Raw genomic sequence first — 20,343 nt, 5'->3', positions numbered from 1 at the left:
TCTCAAATAGCAAAAGTAAAAGAATCACAGAGACTTCAGTTTTCTATCGAACATGCTGATCTCGTCCGCGTTTCCACCACTCTCACCTCTCTGCTTTGGGTCTCGGGACCAGAAGCCGGCTCAGCACTGGTACGTCAGCCAGGAAGGTTTCTTCAGTGTTTTGTTTCACAGTCACACACTGTGTCCAGCTCAATTGCATGGATTTTACAGGATGCTGCTCTTATTTCATGGAAACAAGGGCATTTTAAACTGTGGGAGGAATAGCCGTTCTCTCTCTGTGGGAGCCTGCTCCCGAGCGTGGCGTGCATGGACGGTGTGCATGGCAGTGGGGGACCCTCCCGCAAGCTGCACCGTCGCAAATATTTCTGACAAACTTCTCCCACACCCCTGCTCTGGCTCCTGCTGTGTTTTCCCTCGTTTTCCAACACAAAAGATTCCCCACCAAAGACTTAGGGCATCTGAAGCATGGCACTCTGCAGATTTATGATGGCTCATGGGTATGCAGAAGGAACCGTGATGGTGCACCAGATAAATGAAGGAGGCTGACAAGACCAATGTTTATTTGGTTCACTTGGCTGAAAGATGTGTTTCAAAATATGTTTTATAAACATGCCAGGCTGTTTATTTTAGCAGGTAAACAGCAAAAGATTTAAAGCCTGAAGACTGGAATAACTCAGAGGTGATGAATTCCCGCTCTGCTGAGAGCAGGGGATCCGTAGCTGCGAGGCCCCAGAGGCAGAGCGAGCCCGGAGCCCCAGTTCCCTCCCTGGCTCCCCACTTGTTCCAGTGGCACCTAACCCACTCCCGGAGGAGTTTCGGCTGCCCCAGTTGGGGTTCGGAGGAGAGCTGAGCTGGGGCTGTGCTGAGGCTCCTTGCTCGCCTGCGTTTGCCCCCAGATGTATGGATTTTCAAACTTTACTTGGCATTTCTGAGTTTTTGAAAGCTTTGGAAGATAACAGGCTTTTCGGAATTGGAGATTATTTTGCATAATTCTCAGGGAGCAAAATTCACAGTAATAGGTTAACATCTTTTAAAAAGAGAAGGCAAAATTACTGTTAAACGTACATCCAGGATGTCAGATCGCACCCTTGGTGCTATTCCTCTTTTGCCGGTGTGCTGTTCGTATGCTCTGGAAATACTGCTAGAGATCAGGATGTGGAAAAACATAAGCCAGGTCCCTGCGACTCGCGCGTTAGAAGGCGGCTGTAACCACCGCTCGGCGGTTTGCGCAGCGGCGTGTGCCAGGGAGGAGATGAGCCTGGGCTTGGTGTGAAGCCGGGCGGCAGCCGAGCTCCCCAGCGCGCCCGTGGCCCTCCGGCAGCAGCACTGCTGTGGTGGGAAAGGCACTTACCAACTTACCAATGTCTAGTTTCTGAGCAACGCCGAGTGTGCATAGGGGTTTTTATGCTTTTTTTTTTTGGTGGAATGTTTTTCCCATCATAGCGCTGCAAAAAAGCTCGTTTCAGTACATTTGTAAAGTCCTCTAAAGGACTGTTTTAAAGTCCTCTAAATAATAAAGGGTATTTTTAAAAAGTCCTCTTTTCCTGAGTGAGAAAGCATAGTTTTGCTCAGCAGTGCTGCCTCTCCTGCGATGGATCTGACCCTAGTTTATCTGACAAGAATTCCAGTAACTGCACAAAGCCCGTGAAACGCTCTGATGTCTGATGATTTTTCTAACAGATGGGTCAGGGAGTTCCTGAATGAAGAAAACAAAGGCCTGGATGTTCTGGTGGAGTACTTGTCGTTTGCGCAGTATGCAGTCACGTAAGTAAGACATGCCTGGCACTCTCTGGGCTTGCAAGGCAAAGCAAGACTCCTGCCACCCCTACACAGCAAGAGAGGGAAATGCCGGGGCAGATGCTCAGCTTTTCTGGCAGAGTATGTATGGTATGATACTACGTATGTACCGTAGAGCAGAGAAAATGGTAACGTTAATCTAAAACCACTGGATCATAACGTTGCAGAAAAAAAATGCCTAAGTTTAAGCCATGAGATTATTTACCTCTAAGACTGTGCTGACATATTTTTTAGCTTTGGCCTCTGACTGTCTTAGGGGTACAGTGCAAAAACATTCAAGAAATGTGTGGAAGGATGCAGGCTTCCTTCGAAATAGGTTTGCAATTAGTGTCCGAGCCCAAGGAATTATAATACTGCCTACCGTGTTCAAAGCAACATCCACACACGAACCACTTCTCACAAGGCCCATGGCAAGAGACGTTGTCGGCGTTGCGTGCAGTAGCTGCGCTGCGAGACAAGAGTAGGAATTTCAAGGTGATTTTGCGAGTCAGGAAGACTATGAAGCAAGCTTTTGCAGTTCTGACACCTGGTTAGCTGGGAGGCGGATTTAGTCATTTAATAAATCAATAAATGTACTCTATTAAAACAATTGGGGAAGAAAAATCGGCTTTCATTAGTCGTTATATCACACAATTTGAAATAGCTGTTCAGCTGAGGATCTTGTTTTGCGTATCCGCAGGCTTTCACTTCAGGATATCGTAGCAATAGATTTTTGTATAAAATTGTATGAAGAGAAGCAGTAGGTTAAAGATACCTACCGCTGGAGTTAGGAACTCGAGCTGAGTAGAGTTGATGTTTTATTTTTAGAAAGGATGCCATCAGATGCATATATACCATCGCACAGAAAAGAGATTTTTGGTGGGATTGCAATAAAATTAATGAAGGAAAATTATATGTTTTAAAATGTCACTAACACTGGAAAAAACTATGCGCAGCAAAAAGAAGTGTTTGTATAAAGACTTTCTTCCTAAAATTATACAAATGTATGCAAGTTAGCTTGCTGGGTTTTTCCCCTCTCTAACGTGGTAAACATGAGTAATAACCTCAAAAGCTGTAAGGGGAACAAGCAATTTTTGCTTGAAATAGCAGTACAATGGGCAACGAGTCAGAAATCAAAGAAAATCTGTAATGATTATGGTAATGTATTATGTATGCTGGGAGATTCATGAGGGCCAGCAAGCCAGTGTAAATGCTCCATCACATATTGATGGAGGAAGCTGAATTAGTACTTGCAGAAGGTATTGATTTATTGAAATAAAATGGAGACAGCTTTAAGCATTCTCCCTCTTTCCTTCAAGGCAGGGCTAATCATCAGCAAAGCAGCCAATGTTGTATTTATTTTACATCAAAGTAGAATAATACGTAGCTGTTTGGTCCTTCCGAAACTGTATGCTCGTGTGGTTAGCTGCTCCCTTCGCCAAGGTCCAGATTTGCTGCCCTATGCATTTGAAGCTCGCACTGAATTGTAGCCCAAGGGAAGTTAGCCTGCACTGCTTTCCTCCTTTCTTTTTGTAGTCTTTTGGGACCTGCTAAAATCTGCGGATGTTGAGCAGGAAGGAAAACGCTATGTGCATCTATTCTGTCTAACCCGGCATCGGGATTTCTGTTCCCTTTCAGGTTTGACTTTGAAAGTTTGGAGAACAATGTGGAAAACTCGATGGACAAGTCCAAACCTTGGAGCCGATCTATTGAGGACCTGCACAGAGGCAGTAATTTACCCTCGCCAGTTGGCAACAGCATTTCCCGCTCTGGCAGACACTCGACTTTACGGTAAGGAGTTAAATTGGGCAGTGGGTCACCTGCAAGCAGTGAGTGCCCAAGTGAGAAGAATCAGTGGGGTTTTCCAATTAGAATATTTTTCATCTTCCCTCTTTTCACAGTAGAGGCTTGACACACATAGGAAACGTGTCATTGTACTGACAGCTTTGAGGTGGAAAGAAGTGCTAAGCTAGTAACACGGGGCAGCATTACACAGCAGTTGAGGAAGAGACAAGAATAACTCTGCCTGCCTTTCCAATGGCAGAATGATCTAAGGATGCACGATACGTTTCCATCAGGTACAATGTGGCTTGCTCAGAGGAAGCAATTCCTCTTCTCCAAAGCGTGCCTCAAGATTTCCATGGACCCAGCCAGTCTGGGGCTCTGATCTGGTGTCTCGTCCAAAAAGGTCTCTTGTAGCAGCACATTCCTTCCACCCTGCTATGAACAAGAGGGTTGGTTTTTTTTTTAAAGGCCACTTCCATCCTTCAAACCTGCTGCAAATACTAGCACCCCCCAGGCTTTACTATGAAGTCTCTCTTTCCAAGTGCTGGGTTTTTTTGGTTTGTGGAAATGACGGAGTCACTTCCCAGGACTGAATGGCAGTCGACTCTGTTACATTCCTTCGACGCTTCACTATTACAAAACGTACTAAACATCACCTTTAGACTAGCAGTGCTGTCACCGAGGGGCGCAGCTCAGGGTGCTGAATGGCATTTACTCATACGCTCTTCGACTTTTTTTGGCTTTTGTGGAGTTTTGTTACGTAGTACTGTGAGCATAAAGGAGTCCAAAAAAGATGGAGCCAGTGAGGACTTGCAGCTTTTTCCTACGTCTTCCTACGTCTTCCTTTTTCCTACGTCTTCCAGGTCAGATTTGGTTCATCGGTCCATGGTAATGTCGGCTCTTTAGTTGATGTTAAGTGAATGCTTTCCACTTACAGCCTGAGCGGTAGCGGATGTGATACCTGGAAGATGTAGTTCACAGACCTCAGGCAGTGGAGAGGAGGAGACAGGCACACAGTTCTGGTAAAGAGATACAGGCTGTGGAGCGCAGCAAAATCACTTGACCAGTTGATTTTTTTTTTTTTTTTTTAAATGTTGCAAAGGTGTTCTTAGTGTTTTTGGTTTTCTTTGATCTTTTAATTACTATGACAGAGAAATGGTAGAGACTTGTGCTTGCAGGAGGATGTCTGATTCTGCTGTTTTTGGGAGGCATGCTTGTGATTAGTTACACTAGAAATGCATAAGTCAGGTATACATTACATGTCTCTTACATTTTTTCTCTTCATTTCCTTCCATCCTTTTTCCTTTTTCACATCCCCCTTTATTCCTTACCTTTTTTATTTTCCATTTCAATGTCTCCTTCCTTGCATCCTTCATTCCCCTCCCTTTCAAACGCTCTTCTCCAATTCTCTCGCATCCTTCCCTCCTCTGCTCTCCTCTGCCTTTCACATACCATCAGATTGGTTTCTCTGCCTGAGCAACTTCAGTTCAAACGCCGCCAGAGCTGCTTTTCAGCCAACTGCCTCTGGAGCGGCTTCACTTTGCGCTCTGCTGATGAGGCTTCGAGCCGGAAAATCTCGTAAGTCCCAGGTGCAAGGTTACAGGCAGCACGGGCCGTGCAGGGCATGGAGCCGCGTGGCTAGCACTGCTCCCCATGCCTTATAATGTGGTAATCGTACGTCTTGGTAAAGCGACCGCCTGAGCATCAGGGGGAGTTTTCAGCCTCCAAAACGTGTGGTTATCACATTATAACTTCAAAGTGTAGTTTGCTTCCGTAGAGTGGGATTTTCTAAAAGAACATAAAATGTGTTTTACTTTGAAACAAGATACTAGTTTTCTTTATCACATTGCAAATAGTATTATGAGTTTCATACCTAAGACATAGAGCCCTTAGTCATTCTCCATGTTATTCCGTCTTTTTTATTACAAATAGAGCCTTCACTCATATCCAACACTGGCACAGAAATGTAACCTAGTACAGGGGTTTTCAGCCAAGTGCTCCCTCCTGCCTGCAGAGCCATCTTTGTGCCGGGGCAGCTTGGGCAGAAACTCTCCAGCATTTACGTGGAATTAGCATCTTTGGTTTGCGTTTCATTAAAACAAAATATCTGTGTTTTAGAATGTGTACTTCTTCAATAGCTGGGGGCTATGCGTATTAAAAAAAGTAAAAGCTGAAAGTAGGTGGGAAGTTTTTAAGAAAGGGCTTTTTTGTAGAATTAGTAAATATCAGTTGACTGAAACAGAATCTTCTCCTGAGAACAAGCTTAGGTGCTCATCAAGCGAGGAGGGTGTGCAGGATGGCGTTTCTGGTCAAAAGCGGGAGGTTCCTGCCCCGTCACTGGGTAGACGACGTGGCTGGGACGTGCGGAGACCCAGGCCATAGGTTCTTCTGTGTGGAAGCTCCTCTTCTGTCTTTATTATAAAAACCATTAAAATGGAGAGAAAGGAAGAAGTGGTCCTCCCTCTTGGATGAAAAAGGAGAAGTCTGACAATCTTAACAGGGTAATTTAAAATTCAGGAGCTGGACTCACCCCTGCTATGCCATAGCAGTATGAAAAATGAAAACAGATTTGGCCTGGATTCCTTTTTATTAAAACAGCAAGAAGATTTGGGGAGACAGTGTTTCGTGCCAGCTTTAACACCATTTTTTCTCATTTTCGGTGCTTGTGTGGCAGTGTCATGGCACCAGTTTCCTGCCTGTCCTCAGGGTTCAATAGCAGTAAACATGCTGTAGCCCTCAGGACCCTGCACAATCCCAGCTGATCTGGGCTGTACACGTTTAATTACAGCAAAAAGAATGGGAGATAAGCGCAAAGCAACACTAGGAAGTACTGGCAGGGTTCTACCCCTTGCACGCTTGCAAACGTTGCGGCTCCAGCGTAGTGAGCGGTTCCCTTGCAGCAGCCAGGGCAAGCTCGCTGCGGCGTGAGCTCGCCCGGCGGTGACGTGGGCACGGAGGCTTTCTGTCTGCTCGTTTGCGTGGCTGAGGCTATCCATTTCTAATTGTGACTTTAACTGCCTTCCCATAGCTCTTTTTAGTAGTGCTAAACCCTGCCAATTCCCTCCTCACTGGGTTTCCTTGGCAACTGAGGTTTTTTTTTTTAAGAGGAGGCACAGGGATTTGGGAAGCAAAGACCAAAATGAGGGCAGAAGGATAAAAACGGGGATGAACCTTTGGGGATTTTATTGCTGCTTTTTGGGGGGGAAAGAGCGTTACTTTCACATGAGAGTCATACTCTCCTGTCAGATAAATATTAATGCAGACTTTGTAATGTCCCAGCCCATTAGAAATTCCCTTTTTTCCGAGTCAAATACTTCAATTTTTATGTGGATTGAACTGAGAAACTTCATTTCTTTCTTCAAAATCTTTGGAGTCCTTAATGAGAGGGTGATCCAGGCAAAACTATCTTAATCCATAAATGGGCTTTGAATGCATTCAATAATTGGACTCAGCTTTGGCACTGCTTCTTAGGCTGCAGTGAATTGGACTTCGCCATTAACACTTTCGCTGCTCGGGGGCCAGCTGACTTTGCCGTCCTAATTTTTGTCAGATACTTGCTAATTTAACAGAGTATATATTTGAGCAGTCACTTGTTGGTCTTGTGATTCTTCTGGTTTCTCTACCTGAAGACCACGATTTTTACAGACCTCGGACAGGCATTAGTCGGGCAGCGGTGGCTCTGGCAGCCGAGGGGAGCCCCAAGGCAGCGTGCACCCCTTTTCGCGTAGCCTGCTTGGTGGTGGTGTGGGGTTGCTTGTAGGTGGGTGCCCTGCTCGAACTGGGGGAGGACCCCCCGCAGTAGCCATCTGGGCTTGCGTACAGAGGTGACAGAACACGCTTGTTCCCTTGCTGGAAGCTACGTGGGATGCGCCCAGCGTTGCAGAGCTGAGCACCTCCTGTGTGTGCATTTACATCTCTAGTCACGCACGGGCTGCGTAGCCTGGGAGGAGGGAGACAGACCGCAACCGGCTGTTTCGATTTCTTTTCTCACCTTTTTTAAGCAGCAAATAGCTCCTCAGCTTTATGGATTAATAGTTTTCCCAGATTCTTTTAGATGAAGACAAAACCAGCAGGCTCAGAGTAATTTATTTTCTTCACATTTGTAGCACAAACCAGCTTTGTGGCCCGTGTCTGAAGTGGCAGAAGGGAGACATTTTCGGGCAGCACAGCTACCTGCTCTGGCTCGCCCAGGGCACATATTTATACCCTTGCATGAGCGGAGGAGCTGATTGCACCTCACTGCTTTTAGTGCTTGTGGGGGCCACCACTGAGCACAGGCTCGTGGTCTTGCCCTCTCCAGGCCTCATCCCCTGCAGAGGGGTGCAAGTTCAGGGTCCCCGCGTCCAGCAGACCCAGCTTGTAACTTGCTCTAAGAGACCAGAGAAAGCCAAAGTTAGTAGGAAGCGCCATGACCTTCCTCTTCCAAAGTCCCTTTCTACTGTCAGAAGGACATTCATAACACAAACACCACCACCTCCAAACCACCACCACCAAAATCGCAGAAATGCAATCCAAAAACCACCAAACCCCAACGAAAACCAGGAGTCCCAGCCCACACAGAGCTGGGCGAGCTGCCATGGGGGTGGTGAGGTCCACCCTGGGCTGTCCTCTGCTCTCCTTGCTCCTACTCTGAGGGTGCCAGTGCAGACAAATGAGGGCATGATGTTCTTTCGCAGATAATAAGATAAAAATGATAGGAGAAACCAGCTGTAACTTGTATCTGTCATTAACGCGGTGTATTAGAAGTCTACACCATTGGACTGGGCACACGTCCTCGTTTTAAGCATGAAAGTCCTCCCATTGGAGTCGGTGGAGGTGGCAGGAGTTTGTATTGAGATTTGTGCTCACTTACCGTGGTGGAAAGGGCTTTTAATTACTTTGAGTATCCCAGTTTGTTGCGTAGGTGTTTTAATTATCCATCCGTGGGTCTTCAGTCTCAGTGTGAGCTGTTTTGCACCAGAAGATGCCCTTGCGGTTGGGTTTTGTAGGTCTCGGTTGTACAAAGTGCTGGATGAGTCCAGGACGCACTGGACATTTTCAGTGGTTCTGGCTGATCGCGTTAACAAAGTAACGTGGACATGGAGGCAGGAGTAGTTTTTCAAAATTAGTATCTTCAGGCTGGCTGGCCTGAATGGTCCTTCTCACCTTTCTTAGGAGGCTGGTGGGTAAAAGCACAGCCTGGTCTCCAGAGACGTGGTGGCAGTGCCTTTACAAGCACCGGATTAACTAAATTGTTAACAAATTGAATAAAAAGCATGAATGGTTATTCTTGAACAGAAATGTACTTCTGTTAGAACTGGATGAGAAAAAGAACCTTGAACCGTACCATGTATTTCAGCACGGATTTAGCCTTGGTTTTAATGGGTGTTGGTTTTCCCACGCGGGTGCAGCGTCCCGGCTGTGGAAATGCCCGATCTCGCCTGCTTCCCCACGGCCTCCAGCAGCGAAGGCACGAAGCTGCGGAGTAGCTCCCTCCCCACGTGTGCCATCCCCTACCCACCGCTGATGGCTGGCAGGAGGAAAGCATTACACGCTGCAGGAGCTTGCACGTGGTCAGGTTTTCTGTTTCGGCTTTTTTCAGAAGTAAGGTTTTATAGTTCTTCTTTAAAGGAGGGGCAGAGGAAATAAAAGAGGAACCATCTGAATTTAATTACCAGGATAAATATACTCTTGGTGACATAATCTTTGACCTGCAGCAGACAGGAAATCAAAACCAACGATTCATCCAGATGCTCAGATCAGCCTAATGTTTAGTAACAAGAAATGAAATAAAAGCAAAAGAAGATCATCCACCCTGGCTTGGCTCATGTCGCGTAAAGGGAGGTGTTAGAGCTACTGCCAGTCTGCCCTGCCTTTAGGAGGGAAACAAATAACATCAGGGGTCGTTGCAATTGCCACTAATACAGAGAAAGCATCTTGAGCCTTAGTTCCAGTGTGCAGAGTCGTCATAAAAGAGTTTCTGTACAAAAAATCCTCATTAATTCTTGGCATTCATGTCTGTGTGAAGAAATTTGCATCTGTTGAAGGGAAACGATCTAAATGTAGGGCAGAATCCCATCTGTGCTAGAGATATTTTCTCTGCACTGCAGCTCTTGATTGCATATTCTGTACCCGTTTCTCAGCCTAATCGTAAACTAACACGGGTGGAAGCTCTGCAAGCCGGAGGGTGCGGGCTCTGAGTATCGCTGATGATATCACGGAATAACACGCCAGCGGCTAGGGATGCGCGGGATGGTGGGGAAGGCAGGAGGAGTGCTGCGGAGAGAGCCCGGAGCAAGGCGTGCCGTCTGGGGCTGGAGCTGCGTACCTGCCCTGGGGCAGAGGCCCCGGGGGTGAGGGTCACCTTGGGTTTCGGGAAGAACACAACAGCTCCCTCTGACTTTGCCTGTTTGGCTGGTCATGAGAATCCCCCAAGTGACCATCTCCAGGCTTCAGAACAGCAGTTTTCCTGGCTGCGGGCAGGCAGTGCCGTACGGGATGTCCGCAGCCCTTGCTGGGTTTCTGTGGGTCTTTTCCACCTCTTCAGAAGAGGCGAATATTGTCTTCACCTCAAACCTTCCTTTTGGTGCCTGCGTTGCTCTGCAGAGCGGGGGTTTGATAGGTGCCGGGGGAGCCGTGTGGGTAGTGAGAGGTGTCGAGGAGAGCATCTCTCAGCCCGGCAAGACTCCGTCCAGGCGGCTGGATCCCGGGCTGGGTTCCCAGGGAGATCGGACCCAGCGTGCTCCAGGGTCCTGCTGCACTGCAGAGTATCTTTGCTCCCCGATTCTGTTTCTCCTCGCTCCCCAAGCGGCTGGAAATGCCAAATTCTGGCTTTGTGGTCATCTTTTATTAGTTTAAGGAGACTTGCTCCCATTTGTAACAGCTGACAAAACTCTGCGAGATGTTTAAAGGCATTCTGAAATTAAAGGAGTTGATACAGCAGGCACTGAGGAAGATTTTTTTCTTCTCTCAGTGGCATGATAAAGATCTAATTACTCTGCTTATTTAAAATTTAAAGGAAAATAATGTATGCAGCCTTTAGTAGTTTAAAACTGAGATAAGTCATTGTAGGAACGATCTCTGTAGGACTAGAAATGACTTTTAAATCTTCTTATTGCAGTGTTTTTCATATTTAGTGAAATGAATGTATGGAAATACGCTAGTGCGGTGCGGTTACACATTCTCCAGCCAACACTGGCAGCACTTCCACACTTCCCAGTTCAGACTCCGTGTAGGGCTCCCAGGTAAAGGTTGCACTGCTCTTCTTTGGTCTCGGGAAGGGAGGTTTGGAAGATGAGTGAGTCCCCGAGCACGGGGTCTGCGTGTGGGCGCTCAGCCCGTCCGCAGGGACGCAGGCAGGATGGCAGGGCAGCCCTGGCTGGAGCTCCCATGCCGGCCCCATTCCCACCAGGAGCAGCCGGACAAAGTGTCCCGGAGCCGAGGTGCGAGGGGCCATGGCGGTGGTGAGGTCCACCCTGGGCTGTCCTCTGCTCTCCTTGCTCCTACTCTGAGGGTGCCAGTGCAGACAAATGAGGGCATGATATTCTTTAGCTGATAATAAGATAAAAATGATAGGAGAAACCAGCTGTAACTTGTATCTGTCATTAACGCGGTGTACTAGAAGTCTACACCATTGGACTGGGCACACGTCCCAATCCAAAGTGCTCGTGGTGGCTTGGGGCCCACCGGGACAGCCCCGCTGCGCGGGGAGCAGCCTAACCCTGTCCCGGTCCTCCGAGGCACAGCCTGCGCCCCTCCTCGGGATCTGCTCCCCGAAACCCGGCTCCCGTGCTTTAACTGCTCACTCGGGCTCAGGCAAAACTAGGTCATGTTTCCTGCAAACCTGAAATCCGTCTGGAGTGCCCTGAGCTGATTTATGCATTCATATACATGGGGAAAAAAAAAAAAAGGGAAGTTTGACTGAATTCTGCTTTGAATTTTGGGGTTTCTTTCATCTCAGTGCTCCTGGAAAATGAAAGCAAAGGGAGGTAATTGCTGAAGCCTGAGAGTCGCTGGCTCTCCGTGGGCAGGGTGGTTTTGCACCGCGCTCCGGAGCTCGCTGCGCGTTCTGCTCCCATCCCGCGCTGGAGCTGCGGAGCGGGGAAGGCTCCCGCAGCCGCACAGGTGGGCACAGCGAGGGTGCTGCCGAGCCGCGATCGCTGCCTGGCACTCGGTACGCCCAGACCCTCGTACGAGCCTCCTCATCCGTTTTGTTTTGTACCTTTAAAGTGAGAAAATTTGCAGGTATGCTCTTTGTGTCAGAGAGTGAGCTAGTGAGTCAGAATAAAACAAGTCTGTTATTACTTGTTCATGTATTTATTATTAATCTTTACTATTATTATTAAAAAAAATAATGAAGTTAATCACTGATTTTAAAAGCTACGCCTCTGTTAAACAGAATGAGTAGCATGGATTAGATGAGTAACTGAACAGTAGCATCAGCAATAAACAGGGCAACCCCCCAAATGCACTCAAAATATGCAGAGGAAAGAAAGCGAAGTGTGGTAACACCGAAGCCGTCTCTCCGACCCTCTCTGACGCTGCCCAGGAGCAGATGCTTAGTGCAGGAGTTGCTTAGAGCACTTGCTTAATACGAGCAAGACAGATACCCAGTGATGTTTCTCCTGGTACGTGCTCCTGCTTCCAGCAGTCTGTAAATTTAAGCATCCTGATCTAAGGATTGCATCTCGTGTTTAATCGTTCTTGATAGATTTTTTCCTCTGTGAATTGGTGTAAGTGCTTTTGGAGCCTGTGCCGGGCTCTGGGCTCCGCAGCAGTTGTGCTGAAGAGCTCCCGCTCTCCGGAGCACTGTGTGGAGGAAGGAGTGCCTCGAAAATTACCAGGTTTGCTTTGATCCCGTCACCTGATAATTATATGTGATGCCACGTAGTTCCCATGTTAGGAGAAATAATGACAAATCGTTCCCTGTTGACTCCCTCCATGACTCTCATACTTTCTTGGAGCGTTGGGATAGTTCTCAGATGGAGAAGCCTGGGTCTGCGTGTCCCCTGGAAGCTCTCCCGTTCTCCGGCTCGCCTTCTCGCCCTGCCGCGGCATGTTTGCAGTTGTGCTTTGAGTCACGGCTGGGTGCCAGCACTGACTCGTTTAACTCCTGGTTAGGGACTGCTAAGGTTAGTGAGAGCTAAGGATGCTGTAATCCAGAAGCTTTCCCCACTGCAGTTGTTTTCCCGAGTCAAAGAGAAGAAAAGCCTTCTCGTGTATGTTCTCCAGGCTGCAAAGGTGGCATTGGCAAGTGTGAGGCCAGCTGCAGTTGTCTGAAGAAGCGTTGTTTTTACGGGAGGTTGTATTTACTCCACCAGTCAAGCTTCGTCTATGAATTTCTCTTTCTTCCCCCAGTGGAGTTGCTCTTTGCATAAGAAATGTCAGAATTTGCACATCACTGCACGTGCATCATGTTATTTTTCTTTCTGTCTTCCTACCAGCAGATTTTTACACTTCTTCCTCTATTTTCAGGCCCGAGTGTGATAGTTGGAAATGCAAAAGGATTACTGTGCTTGCCTAGCGGTTTCGTTAGCCTCCGAGCCGGTGAGCCGATGCCCTTCTGGTCTCTGCTCTCACCTGCATGGGTGTAAATCAGGAGCAAATCTCTGGATGCTGCAGCCCTGTCACTAATTGAGAACCTGCTTGGACGTTCTCTCGGGGCTGTTTTTACACTGTAAATTGTCGGAGCAGGATAAACAACGTGTTTTTCCAACCCCAAACACCACCCTTCACCTGTGCTGCCAGCATCGCCCGCGGTGATGGGGCTGCTCGGGGCAGCCTGCGCAGCTTTGCCGGGAACCTCCGTGTCCCTGGCACGGCTGGGGGGGCCCAGCCCACGGACCCCCGCAGTTTGGACAGGGCTTGGCCTGCAGCGTGCTGGTCCCGGGGCTGGCCGGGGCGGCACGGCGGCACTGTGGACACCGTCAGCCGATTGCAGCAGTTAGTGCGTCACTGTCAAAATAGTTTCTTGACCATAATCGTAATCCTCTCGTTGCTTATTCAATTTCACATATGTAAGAACATATATGTATTTCATATGGCAGCCCGTCTCCTTGTCTCCAATTTCCTGTGCTCAGCTCATGAAGCATGTTTTTTCTTAAAGAAAATAAGCAGTATCTCAGGGAGAGCTGCAATGTGGTTTTCATTTACTATGCCATAGAAATGACAGATTCAAAGATTTCCCTTTGTGTTTATTCCGTGCACTTATATAATTGAATTCAAGGTTGATTTACCAGTTAGGGGTTACAATTAAAATAATTAATGCCTCTGTTCTGAGGAAGGTTCCTAAGGGCTGTATTTTCCTCAAATAATTTGGAGGGCTTTCAGAAAGCTCAGCTGCAGAATAGAAGAGAGGCACCATTCTTAAATGAAATGCAGCGGGAATTAATACATTTGCTGATGCCTACGAATGTTCGGTTCCATTAAAAGTCTGCGCCGTTGCTCGTGCAGAGTGAAGCGCATGGAAAAAAATCCAGAATACCTCTGGTTGTGGGTGGATCGTTCTTTCCCCGTTGCATGCCACGAGAGCTGGAGGTACCTGGCTTTGGATGAGTTGTGCTGTGGCTGGCGGCATCGGCCGCGCCGGGTGGAAGGGCTGAGGCCGGCAGTTCGCGGTCTGGGCTGGCCCGGGGCTGGGCAGCGGTGGCCGGCCGGCGGTCGTGGAGCCATGCATCTGGAGCTTCGTGCGCTGCCAGCGTACACGGCCTGTGACCTTTTTTCTGCTTTATTTGCATGTGTATTGTCCGACGGTCATCTGCTCTGCAGAACTGAAAGCTGTCTGCATTTTCACCCAGTGCAGGAGTATTTCCATTCCTTTATTCTTACTGCCTAAAAATAGTCTTGTGATTGATGAGAGCTGTTTTTGTTTGCAGGTATAACACCTTGCCAAGCCGAAGAACTCTAAAAAATTCCAGATTAGTGAGTAAAAAAGATGATGTCCATGTCTGCATCATGTGTTTACGGGCCATAATGAATTACCAGGTATTTCCCTTTTTGTCCTTTTGGACCACATAACTATTTTGTTGTTGGGAGCGGGGAGGAAAAGGTTAGTGGTGAATCGTTAAGATAAAACTGATGCAGAGGTTTAAATTCTTACTCATTCTGAGGCAGTGTAGCAGGGAAGCAATATAACACAGTCCTTGTGTACCCTTGCAGGTGATTTAGTACAGGTGTGAAGACCCACGTAGATAAGAGCATGTGCGTATTGGGCCAGTTGCTGTTTGCAGTGATGGGCTCAGTTTGCGCTAACTGATTAGACATGCAGCTATACAACTGAAGGTCTAGTTTGTCTCAGAATTCAGTGCTAACACTTAGGAAATACGAGAATTTTTCAGAAGAGCTGTACACTGACGGAAGCTCCAAGCTTTCACTCCTGTTACCTGCTTATCGCCAGGCAGTTGCAATAACTGCAAGTCAAAGAATAAACTAGACCAAAGCTAATCATATTTTCATGAGTTTCTCTTCTCTTCAGTGGGATGCTGGGATCATATGGCATGCCCAGGTAGCTTCAGAGACTTGGGATTTTTTGCTAAAACAGTAACCAGCTAAAAGTTACGTGCTTCAAAGAAAGGCTGTGGTGAACACCTTTATTACGAGTTGTATGGTCGTACGAGGTATTTCTAACACGGCTGCGTATGTGAACTCTGCCCTTGGGAATACCAGCTCCCTGGGATTTACAGGGTTTCTTAGAAGAAGATGGTAAACAACGATCTTGTACTAATAACCAATACAGTATTTGGAAAGCAGTTCTTTTTTCATTTTTGGAGAGCAAAGCCAGCGGTACTCATGCAATAACTGCACGATGCAGTCGCTCTGTGGCAGCACGCATGCTGGAGAAGAAGTGATTTTGGCAGCTGAATTGCGAATTCCTCTTTAGAGAGTAAATGATGCACTTGACTGTCAGAAATAAAAAGAGGAGGGAGGGGAAAGGATGAGCAGAGGGGTTGGCAGTGGTGTAGGAGCAGCTCTTGGACCCCTTTTTGTTGGCTGACATGGCCAAACCAAGTACTTTTGATGCTGTTAGTGGCAGAGAAGTCGTTAGGCACAGTGGTAGATGGAAATGTACTGGCCCGCTTCGTAAACTCGACAGTGTTTTGTTTGGCTTACAGCATCGTGAAAGACTGCCGCCAGATCTGGTCAGAGACATGTAATTTGTTGGATTTTAAAAAGAATAATTTCAGTCTCAAAACTGAAACAATATTTTCCCCTTCTCTTTTCAGTATGGATTCAATATGGTCATGTCGCATCCACATGCCGTTAACGAAATTGCACTAAGCTTGAACAACAAGAATCCCAGGTAGGCTGCACTTGCTTTTAGAGAGTTTAAGAAGTAGGTAAGTAAAGGGTACATGGAAAGGGATTTTCAGGGGTATGTTTATGCACAAACCTGTAGCAAAAATCAGACTTCGTTCTGAATCAGATTAAATCTGTGTTATGGCGCAAATAGATGAGCAACTGCCATCCGGTTCCATTGGTTTCAGGACCTACTGACTCTTCAGCTGAAAATTTGCTGCTTAAGCACTCCAGCTCTATTGCAGTGCAAAGACCACCCTGCTGATAACAAGCAGCTTAGCATGGGATTTTCCTGAAGAATAGGAAAATCTTCTTAACTAGATTTTGTCTGAGGGGTCCTTAGATTTGGATTTCTTTGAGAGAGGGTTTCATTCTTGTTCTGTGTCGGGTTGCTGTTCAGGCACAGCAGTCACGTTGTCATTGCGCAGTGGAACTGATGGCTGCGAGGCTGTGTCCCCTCCTCTCCCCGCACACACTTGTGACCCTGGCAGCCACTTCCAGCAAAGCCTGGAGCTGTGAAACTCTTGCATGTCTAACGAAACCAAATCTGACATACTGATGTTTGCAAGGAAAGGTAGGACTAGGGGATGAGACAAAACTAAACAGCACTGTGTATGTGTATGTATATAGCCTTTCCTTAGGCTGTCCGCTTGCCTTACAGTGCACTGCTTGAAATCTTGTCCTGATGGAAGTAGGTTCTTCCTTCCTTTCTTTTATTTAGCCCTTAGTCAGCGAGCCTGGGCACAGCACACATGGGAAGGATATGGGAAGTTCATTGTTTTTATCATTTTTGGTGCCTGGGAATCAGGTGATCAAGAGAGAGCCTAAGTTTTCATTTTTGAAAGAAGTGGGTTATTTAGGTTTCTGTTTATTAAAAAAAAAAAACTTTCAAATGTGGTTAAAATAATCTGAAGACAAAACAACGTTAGTGCTGTTCAAAACCTAATTTCTTCTTGGTTTAAGCCCCATCATGATTTTTGAAGAAACTGGAGGTTTGAGTGCTTGGGGTTGTCTGAGATGTGCAGAAAGGGAAGCAGCAGGTCTCAGAGATGCTGCAGAGCTGATCCCATCCCCAGACCGTGCACGCTGCGGAGCTGAGGGCCGCAGGAGGGGGCGGGCCAGGTGGAGGATGGATGTAGGGACTCCGTCTCCTCCGGTTGTGCCCAGACGGATGCCACCGACACAGCCGTGACTGTCCTCTCCCCGTCCCCACCCCAGATGCGTGGGCAGCCGGCGGTGAGCGCTCCGGGCAGCGTCGGGGACCTGGGCATCCCCCTGGGCTCTCCGCTCACAGAGATCGCTCGCCCTTCTCCCCGCATGCACGGTTCATAGCCCGCTCTTGGAGGGGATATTATTGAAGATCTGTAGTAAGAACCCCTGATCCTGTCTGAAAGAGCTTGGATTTTCTTCTTGTGGCAGGAAAAAAAATTTGATGAGTAAGAATTGAAAATGATACATTTAAAATTTCCTAGGAAAGTGAACATTTTATCTGGTTTCCAAAGATAACCTTGACATTTGAAAGCCAAAAGGTATTTCTTTTTCTGTAACATCTGGTTTGAGTCATGGCTTTAGCATGAGACTAATTTCATATGTGTCTGCATGATTTTAATATCTGCTCAGAGCTCATCTGGCCATGAAGTCCAGTTGGTGCTTTTGCCTTATGTGAACTCTATAAGAAAGTACTGGGGATTATTTATAGTGGAGTTACACTGAGTTTATTGCATGCTTTTCTTTCAGTGATCTGTTGTCTTCTCTCATTAATATGCCTGTGTTAGCACTGCTGTCAATCAGTTGCCCAGATTTCTGATTCAAGAGGGGAAAGACGTGCTAAGGCATCCTATATTTACTTCAGCGAACCACGTCTTTTTTTTTTTTTGGCTATGAATAATACAAATTATCATGGAAAATAATTCAGATTTGTATCAGGAAAAATACAGATTTGAATTATAAGCGCGTTCATTAAAAACTGGGCTCAGAGGAAATGGGCTGCGTTGTGGTGAAGACAGCTGACTAATGGCTGCTGTGCGGTGATCCTGGCTTGTGTAAAACTGCCTCCTCTCCGGGTTTGTGCAGGTGAACTCTCCAGGAGTACAAGCTGCCGAAGGCTGACGTGGTCTGCCTTTACCAGAGTTGTGCGACTGCTTGAATTTCCACAAGTATAATTTGTGATTTAAATTTTTGCATGTTTTGAGAAGCATTAAAACGGGGGAAAACTGCATGATCCTGGGAGAGTCCAAATGCCCTGGATCAGATGATGCTCAGCATTATGCATCTTGCAGGTTTACTAGTTTCAAGAGATTAAAAATACAGGGGATGCAAACTGCGTCTCCCAGGGTCTCCGCATCCCTTTTGCAAACAGGTAGAAAGAACAGGTTCATCACATGGTGGTCACTGACTGTTGCGGTTTCTTTTCTTTGCAGGACAAAGGCCCTTGTCTTGGAACTTTTAGCCGCTGTTTGCCTCGTCAGAGGAGGGCATGAAATCATTTTATCTGCGTTCGACAACTTTAAGGAGGTACGTTACTCTGCTTTATTAGAATTCGATGTGCGTCGACAGTTCTCTTACATGGCGTTGGCTAGAGCTTTCTCATTCAGCTAAATTTCCTAGATTTCCATAAACTGCAGATATTCCATAAGTCACTTTGAGCTGCAAAGAATCAGGCAGTGGTGTTGATGCCATCATTTTGTGCACTTTTGTGTAAAAGAGCCATAATCCCAACAAGATGAATCCAGACTGAATTGCTCCCGTTACTTTTTGGTCAGTCGAGCTGTGTCCCTGGCGTGCAAAACTAATGGAGATCTTGGGAGCTTTCCTCCTGTTCTTCTGTCTCTAAACACTTTTGTATGTTCTTAGATGAAACAACCAGGAACGGTGTATTAGATCTCCCATTTTCAGAGCCATTTACACAAGCCCTTGAAATGCAAAACTCCGGGTTTTACTATCAGGAGGAATTTTATTTGTGAAGAAGTTACAAAATCAAGTCTCAGTGATGGGACACTGACTGCTGAAATTAATGCAGGTATTCCAGTAGGCTCAAGTGGAGCAAACCGGCGTCGTTCATAGGTGTATGCGTTCAAGCGTATCACATGTTTGCATACAGTTAATGGGTTAATGGGATTTGAGAACATTGGATGAAGGTTCACGAGCACTGGTGTGAGAATCAAGTCCTAGAAAGCTGCTGTTCTGGTTTCTTTTGAATATTGGATATATGTGTGGATTTATTATCAAAGAAAAAATGAATCTAGACTTACCAGCTCAAAAATTGTTAGACTTGATGAGTCCCAACTGGACTGTGTATAAACATGTGGCATGTTTTTCCTTAATGCTGGTGTTTAGCTATAAGTGGGCTAATACAGATGATCAACAAGCCAAGTTGTTAATTTTTTTACTTTTTGTGTTTGGGGAATTATTTCTGGTGGGGAGATACCAATCTCTGATTTGTATTCGCTGTAAATATTTGCATATTGTAGAGCTGCACCGTAACTCTGTTTCTGAGGTGCTCGTCATTATATGGAGCCAGAGCAAAAGGTTTGAAGTATTCTCCAGTGTGGGCCTGTTGTAGAAACCTCAGCTTTGCAAGACCAGACCTGTCCTAAATGTGAGCTGTGTTGTGTACGTAGAGCTACCTGAGGACAGAGGGAATGGGAACGGGAACGGCACGGCTGTTGGCGAGGCTTCCCCGGCTGTGAAGTGGAAGTCGAGTTGGAAGGATTGTGTGACCATGGAGAAAGCCTTGCTTCTGGGTTACTCCAGCAGAAGGGATGGTCAGAATATGGAAATAAGACATTCTGCTTCCAGCTGGGGAAAGGTCTGCAGTCCTTTAATGCGGGCACAGAGCTGGAACTGGAAATTGTAGTTTGGTTCTTTCATTTATTCATCTGTAGCCTTGGGCAAGCTGCCGGTATCTTTGTCTTCATTTGCACCTTTGTGAAATGAAGGAATCGCGGAAGCAAATACAGATGAGATTGTTATGAAGAACAATTGGGTAATATGAAAAGTGCTTTAAATAGGAAAAGCACTGTAAACATGCAAAGTATGTTATTATTGCAGGTTTAAATTCTTCTGGCTTATTACTGCTCTATTCTGGAAGAAATGTGACTCATCAGGGAGGGCGGTGGGAGGGATCACAGATAACTTGGGCAAATGACTACAGCCGAAATACCAGTGGTCGGGATGGTCTGTAGGGCTCATTAAACAGGCCCTTTGCATGTCACGTGTAAAGTCCCGTTTGCTCTCTTACCTTCCTGACATCTTTAGTCGAGGTTTTGCTCCTTCATTTTCTTCCAAGTGCTCTATCATCTCTCTGTTCTCCTACTGACATTCAGAAATTCCTGTGTAACACGTGCAGTTTGTCTGCCGTTATTTATTCGTTCCATTCCCATTTGTGTTTGATCGAGTCGTTTGCTATAGCGGAACTGTTGGATGTTGCAGGTGAAGCGGGTGTGCAAGGAGAGGATTTTACCTTTCTCAATTCTGCGTTTGGCTGTTCTTCTCTTTATCCAATTATGC

At 46.6% G+C, this 20,343-nt stretch overlaps 1 protein-coding gene across 6 annotated transcripts in view; it reads left to right on the top strand.

Annotated features, from left to right (window-relative positions):
• The window catches only part of FMNL2 (formin like 2), a 155,277-nt gene that overhangs the window by 96,216 nt on the left and 38,718 nt on the right, over positions 1 to 20,343 (top strand). For all 6 annotated transcript variants that reach the window (XM_072874790.1, XM_072874793.1, XM_072874791.1 and 3 more), the window contains exons 5-9: positions 1,681 to 1,764; positions 3,415 to 3,567; positions 14,415 to 14,523; positions 15,762 to 15,838; positions 18,255 to 18,348. In XM_072874790.1, coding sequence (XP_072730891.1) covers positions 1,681 to 1,764; positions 3,415 to 3,567; positions 14,415 to 14,523; positions 15,762 to 15,838; positions 18,255 to 18,348 — 517 coding nt within the window. The remainder of the gene's footprint in view (positions 1 to 1,680; positions 1,765 to 3,414; positions 3,568 to 14,414; positions 14,524 to 15,761; positions 15,839 to 18,254; positions 18,349 to 20,343) is intronic.

This window comes from Ciconia boyciana, chromosome 10 (genome assembly GCF_034638445.1).
Source record: "Ciconia boyciana chromosome 10, ASM3463844v1, whole genome shotgun sequence".
In the NCBI taxonomy this organism is placed as follows: Eukaryota; Metazoa; Chordata; class Aves; order Ciconiiformes; family Ciconiidae; genus Ciconia; species Ciconia boyciana.
The sequence above is the reverse complement of the archived record's forward strand: the minus strand, read 5'-3'. Positions and strand labels throughout refer to the sequence as shown.